This window comes from Sciurus carolinensis, chromosome 1 (assembly GCF_902686445.1).
Source record: "Sciurus carolinensis chromosome 1, mSciCar1.2, whole genome shotgun sequence".
NCBI lineage: Eukaryota > Metazoa > Chordata > Mammalia > Rodentia > Sciuridae > Sciurus > Sciurus carolinensis.
The window spans coordinates 207,627,891-207,634,324 of NC_062213.1; the positions used below are offsets into that span (position 1 = coordinate 207,627,891).

Sequence of the window (6,434 nt, forward strand, 5' to 3'; positions counted from 1 at the left end):
GGGGAGCAGGGCTGCTGGGCTGAGCAGAAGAGGCAGCAGCCCAGGGCGGGCAGGAGAGACTGCGGACACCCACGGCCAGCCGCTCCCTGGACCCCAGCTCCACGCCCCACGGCTCTGCTGACCTCGAGACACGGAGCGAGGTCGGGAATGTGTGCGGACACCAGCTGCTTGGGCCGCGAGCAGCAGGGACAAGGCTGGGGACGGCACTGCAAATCCCCAGACCCAGGACACACAGGGCGGGGCGGGCCCCGGGGGCCCCAGGAGGGCCGAGGTTCTGGCGCGTCTGGAGCAGATGTGGGCCTGGGAAGGAGGCCCTGGGCAAGGCTTGGCAGGGGAGGCCCCGTGCAGGGACCCCTACCACGTGGCCCGCCCAGTCCGTCCCAGGACTCCTGTGGTTCTCTGTGGTCCCCTCTGTCCATTGGCACCTGGACTCCCTGGATGTCCTTGCTCAGAGTCGGGGATCCCAGATCTACTGGCCGCCCTGGGCAGGACTTGCCCCTTCCCACTTCCCTGCTGGTCCCTGAGACAGGCGGCTCTGCTCTTGGCTGCCCCTCCCTCCTGCTCTGGGTCCTCGCCTGGGCAAGGGGCCCTTCCCCAGACGCCTGCCTCGGTGTGTCCCTCCATGCCCTGCCGCTCAGTCCCCAGCCTCCAGAGCCTCCTGGCCAGGCCCAGCTGTCACTAGGTTGTCCCCCAGTGTCCCTGATCCACAGAACACCAAGCAGTGCCCTGTGCCGGGGCTTGTTCAGAGCAGCACTGAAGGACAGGTGCCTGTTCACTGCCACGGCTCCTCCCGCCAGGGGACGTCAAGTCCTGCAGCAACAGCAGCCCAAGTGGGGGGAACCTCGAGAAATCCCTGCACCTCCTGGAACCAGGAAAGAGCAGCCCAGGCGCGGACGTGGGGTGGGGCGTAGAGGGCCTGGGGTAGAGGGAGGAGGGCCCAGGGTGGAGGGAGGAGGGCCCGGGGTGGAGGGGGGAGGGCTGGGGGGGGGAGGGCCGGGGGGGAGGGGGGAGGGCCCGGGGTGGAGGGAGGAGGGCCCGGGGTGGGGCGTGGAGGGCCTGGGGTGGGGCGGGGAGGACCCGGGGTGGAGGGAGGAGGGCCCGGGGTGGAGGGGGGAGGGCCCCGGGTGGGGCGTGGAGAGCCTGGGGTGGGGCGGGGAGGACCCGGGGTGGAGGGAGGAGGGCCCGGGGTGGAGGGAGGAGGTCCTGGGGTGGGGCGTGGAGGGCATGGGGTGGATTGTGGAGGGGTCTGAAACCAAGGCTGGGGTCCTGCCCACCCCGAGGCCCGGGGGCGGGACTCCCGGCTCCCCTGCTGTCTGTGGCCTCCTTTGTTCTGCACGGCAGGGCTGCGAGGTTCGGCAGACATCTGACCTGTAGAGCACAAACTTCACAACCTGTCCTCCCAGGAACCCGTTGCCACCCCTGCCGGGTTTGCCTGTGTCGGGCGACTCAAGGGGCAGGGAGACATAGTCCATGGAAAATGCCCTGCTCTGGGGAGCTGGGACTCCAGCCAGGGAGACTGAACAGCCAAACAAAGATGGGAAAGGAGAATCGGCAGGTTTGGAGTCTCTCTGAAGAGGAGAGCCACGCCAGTGTCGTTGGGGGTCGGGGGGACATTGTGAAGGGGGTGACAGGTACAAAGGCCCTGGGACAGGAACTACCTGGCAATCCAGGAAGGGCAGGGAGACCCACACCAGGAGAGGCCTGGACTCACCAGTGGTGGGCTGTGGGCCTGAAGCAAGCCCCATCTCTCCACACTAGCTGGAAGCCACCTGCCCCACCCCTCCCAGGAGCTCTGCCAGCAGGCATGAGGGAAGAGGCATGCACAGGGGCTTGGTAAGGGCACCTCTAGGGAGGAACAGAACCCAGTGTGTGGCCCAGGCTCTCCCCGTGCTGGAGAGAACACATGGGATGACATCTTGGGACAGGCCCCTCCGAGCCCGACCAGGGCCTGGCTCCAACCTGCCTAGTCCTCTTGCCAACGGCCAGCTCAGTCTGACCTCTGAACGCCAGCCTGCCGCACAAGCCAAGTAGCCAGAGTGGCCAGCTCTGGACGCCCCTCTTGGGAATTTCCAGCCCACTCCTCAGCTGTGACCCCCTTTTCCTAGAGGTCTGAGCAGAGCCCCATCTCTCTCCCCTATCGCCACAACCTTGGAAACCTCTCCCGGCCTTCAGCAGGGTGTGGACTCTTCCTGCCCAAACCGAGGCCACAGCCCCCCACTAGGGCTCTCAGGCCAGTGGCTGGGCCGCATGCGCGCACAGCGTCCCACTTCCAGACCCTGCGCTGGGGACACCCCACCCCGCACCCTGCAAAGGGCAGCTCCCCAACTTCATCCATCTCAGGCTCGCTCAAGTGTCAAAGTGCATGCGATTTCTTGTAAAAATGATCTGGCTGCTAATTAGGCTGTTTATAACTTGTTTCCCTGGTCGCTAATGATAATTAACATGCAAATTAGCTTGGGGAGGGGAGGCTCTGGGGCCCCGGTTCATTACCACGTTAATTACTGTTTGCATACTTAAGAATCACAGATACAAATGGCGGCATTTAGTGTAATGGCAAGATGATAATTATACCAATGGCATTTTGAAAAGTCATTTCGCTGTGTTATTTTTCTGCATGATTGATGATTCCTGGTTGCCTCGTTGATAAACTTCGTTAGTTCAAACCAATACAGGCTGTGTGCACAAAGCGGCGAGCCGGCTCCCGGCTCAGTGCCATCAATCTCCCCCTGTCCCCCGTTGGTTACAAAGTTTCAGGGGGAAGAAAAGGCGAAGGAGAAAGTTGGGCAGCTGTGGCCAACTCCAGGAACTTCTCCACCTTAAAGGAGCCGGTTCTGGGATCTGCTCTGCCGGCCAGGACAGAAGGTGCTGGTTTGGGGGAAAGAAGCAACTCTCCGCCTCCCCCGGGGCCAGGACCTCCCTGCACAGCAGAGCTGAGCTCTCAGAAGCCGCCCACCACTCCATCCTTTCTCCCTCCCCTACCCACCAGACTCCCACTGGGTGGGGCAACCCAACCTGCCCCTGAGGCCAACGTCCCAAAGTGGAGGGTGGGGGGGGGGGCATGAATAAGTGAGTGGGCGCTGGGTGGCCAAGCGGGCACCTCAGAAGTGAGGAGGAGCCGGGACGTGTGGGGACAAGACAGCTGTGCAAAGGCCTTGGGCAGGGGTCTGCAGGGGCAGGGTGAGGTCGCCCTGAGAGGGGGACAGTGGCCTGGGTGGGCCGTGTGCACCCTGCAGCAGAGGATGCACACAGCCTGAGGACAGTGGTGGGGGCCTCGCAGGCTGAGGACCCGGAAGCGCAGAAGACGCCATGGAGGTGGCCCCTCACTCTGGCCAGCCCTGTGGCAGGAGGCTGTGGGACCCAATATCCCAAATATCCCAAGGCCCTGGGAAAAGCCACCCCCACCTGGAGGACCGGTCCCCACCCAGCTGACCAGCCCCGGAGCTGCCCCTGAACCGTGCTGAGTCCACAGGGAGCCCCAAGCCCCTCTGGCCAGAGGCACAGCCCCAGGACACAGCATGCTCCCCACGGGCCTGACCCACCTTAGCCCCGGAGGCAGAGTGTGGCTCCCCAAAACCTCCCGAGCAGAGGCTGAACTGCTGGAGGCAGCAGGTGGTGTGACGAGGTGGCATGGAATCTCTCCTGCTGCATTATTGATCAAGGGGTGGAACAGGAGCCTCAGGGACTGGAGGAGACAGCTCCCAGTCCTCTGCCGCACCAGGCCTGAGCGGATGGTCCCGGCCAGTGGGGGGCGGGCGTCGAGAACTCCTCGGCCCACAGTTCTCCTCGGGGACTGCGTCCTCCCTGTGTGGTGGCAGCCCGAGGTGCTGAGACTTCCGGGCACCTGAGCACTTCCCCAGGTAAACCTCCAGGGTCTGGGTGGCTCCCTGGGCAGAGGGTGCTCAGAGCCTCTCAGGGGGTGTCCTGAGCCCTGGCAGCCAGGGAGCCCCGGGGGGTCGCCAGCCTCAGGGTGACCCCATGTGACAGAGTAGCTGTAATGGCCAGATGAGACCAAGCCAGAGGACTTGCCAGCGCCCACCTGTGTCCTGGGCTGGTGGGAAGGCAGAGAGCCCAAGGGCGACCTTGGGGGTCTTGGGTACGGTCGTGCACGTTCCCCTTTGGATTAGGGTTGGCCTGCCACGTGAGCCTGCCCTGGGCGAGCCCCTGCAGGGGAGGGACGGGCTGGGCGGCAGGCAGGCTGGAGCCGCGGAGAAAGCACCACCACGGAGGGACACTCGGGCCTGCCAGGAGCCGGAGCTGGGGCCGGGTGGGCCTGCCCTCTTCCCCTGCGTGCCAGGGGTGGAGTGGACAGGGCCAGCTCACCTCCAGGGCAGCTCTCAGCGTCAGCAGGAGCCCCGGCTGCCACCTGGCAGGAGGAGCCGCCCCAGCTGCTGGTCCTCCTGGGCTGTGCCGGCTCTGCTGGCAGGGCTGGCAAACACAGCAGGGCCCGGAACCCAGCTCCCAGCTCTGCACCCGGCACTGCGTCAGTCTTGACTCTCTGGACACCTAGGATCGGAGGGCGGAGGGGGAGGGGTGGGGGCCAAGGGCAAACACTGGCCACCAGGGTGTGAGCTGTGTTCTTTCTGGAAAGATGGAAAGATGGGGTGTGCATGGGTTTCTCCTGCCCGTCCCAGGAGGCCAGGGGAAGGGTCTGTGCGTCCTCGGGAGCAGCAACCCCTGCTCACTCTGGAGAGCACAGAAGGAGCCCCAGGCAGCCCGGAGAGCCTCAACCGAGTCCTTGGACCCAGCTGCCCAGCACCCCACAAGCAGTGATAACAAGGAGAAAACAAGCTCAGCCCAGGTCACCACCAGCCCCTGCCTCCGCGAACCGCCAGCCTCTGCCTCCACAAACCGCCAGCCTCTGCCTCCACCTCCACAAACTGCTCTTACTGCTGGCTCCTCTGCTGGATTCCCACTCACACCTCAGGAGATTCTGGTCGTGGGGCTCAAAGTCTGTCCAGAGGCAGGGGAGTGACCAGGACGGGGCCCTCCTCCAGGTATCTCAGCAGGGACGACAGCAGCTCTTTTCTCCAGGCACGTCTGGGTGCAGGAAGTCCTGGGTGGCTTGTGTCTCTTGGATGGGCCAGATCTGACCTCATAAGTGGACCATCAGAGCAGAGGAATGGCCCCTGCACGTCCAGGGTCAAGGTTCTCACAGGACTAGCAGTGAACAGAGCTGATTCCGCTCAGTAAGCCCAGCAGGAGTCCCACGGCGGTGTATTCAGCCAAAGCCTGGTGCTTCCCAGCAATGACATCCTGTCCCCGAGGCTGTGTGACCCAAAAGCTTTGACGGGCTCAGGACACGAGGGCAAATTTTCAGTCACCTGAAGCTAGACTAAGGCAGAAACGGTGGCGGTCCCTTTGGTTTAAAGGGACTAAAGCAACGCGAATAGCCACAGCCATGCCGGGTCCTGAGCCTGGATCCTGAAACTCCGCAGCCAAGGGCCTTGGCCTACCTGCCCAGCTCCGGCCGCGGCAGACTCAGGAATCAGAACGGCCCGTGGGAGATGGCATGGAGCAGGCACGTGGGCTTCCTGCATCTGGGTGTGCTGCCCTCGACCCAGCCAGGAGGCCAGTCCATCCAGCCTGGCCTGCGCGTCCTCGCGCAGCCAGCAGAGCACAGGGGATGCGCCGGGCAGTGTGGCGGCAGTTGCTGTGCAGACCTGCCACCTCTACGCCCCAGGCCTTCCTGCAACCCTCTGACAGCTGCTCCATTACTGAGCTCGCCTAATGAGGGTGATTAAAACGCAGTAACAAAAGCAGAGTAATGGGCGAGCCCTCCATGTGGCCACCACCACACTGAGAGCCCGTCAATGTCAAGAACTGGAGAAGAGGCCAGGCCAGAAGGCAGACCGCCCTGATGGCCACACTTGCCCGCACCCGCAGGACCCCACCCGGACTCCACCTTGCCACCCTCGAGAGCGGCCTGGCTCCGTGGGCCAGCGGCCACCTCTTGGGAGGCCTGCTGCTGAGGACATCAGAGGCTAGCACCCTCCTGGGCCTGCTTCCCCCAGTGCTCTGGCCTGGCACCTGGGCACCTGGCATCCTGAACTGGACATGAACAGTCCCCGACCCAGGACGACACCCTGCCCAGGGCAGTGGCCTCTGCCCTGGGCTCAGCTTCTCTTCCCCTTCCTGCTCTGGGGAGGGGGGTCCTTAAAACAGCACCCCCTCCTCCTCTACAGTCCAGCATCTGGGCCTCAACAGGGAGGAGGGCAGCAGCTCAGCAGGGCTGCCAGGGCCAGGAGGAAACAGAAGGGACGGGGCTGCGTGCAGGAAGCGGGGCCAGCCCGGGGGGAGACCGCAGCACCCCAGGTGGCTGGGGCCCTGCAGGCAGCAGGACGGGTGGTGGCAAAGGCCCCAGGTGGCCAGGGCAGAAGCCTAAGACACAAGTGCAGGCCTGAGTGTGCTGGACCCTGGGTGGGGGCGGCTCCCTG

The 6,434-nt window shown here is 64.5% G+C and overlaps 1 protein-coding gene across 1 annotated transcript; it reads right to left on the reverse strand.

The window, feature by feature from the left end:
• Positions 1 to 2,938: 2,938 nt before the first annotated feature.
• On the reverse strand, positions 2,939 to 4,609 carry LOC124993291 (uncharacterized). Its single transcript, XM_047565054.1, has 2 exons — positions 4,321 to 4,609; positions 2,939 to 3,801 (listed from the first exon to the last, which is right to left on the reverse strand). The coding sequence occupies exons 1-2, from the start codon at positions 4,607 to 4,609 to the stop codon at positions 2,939 to 2,941; spliced, it is 1,152 nt and encodes a 383-aa protein (XP_047421010.1).
• Between the last annotated feature and the right edge of the window lie 1,825 nt (positions 4,610 to 6,434).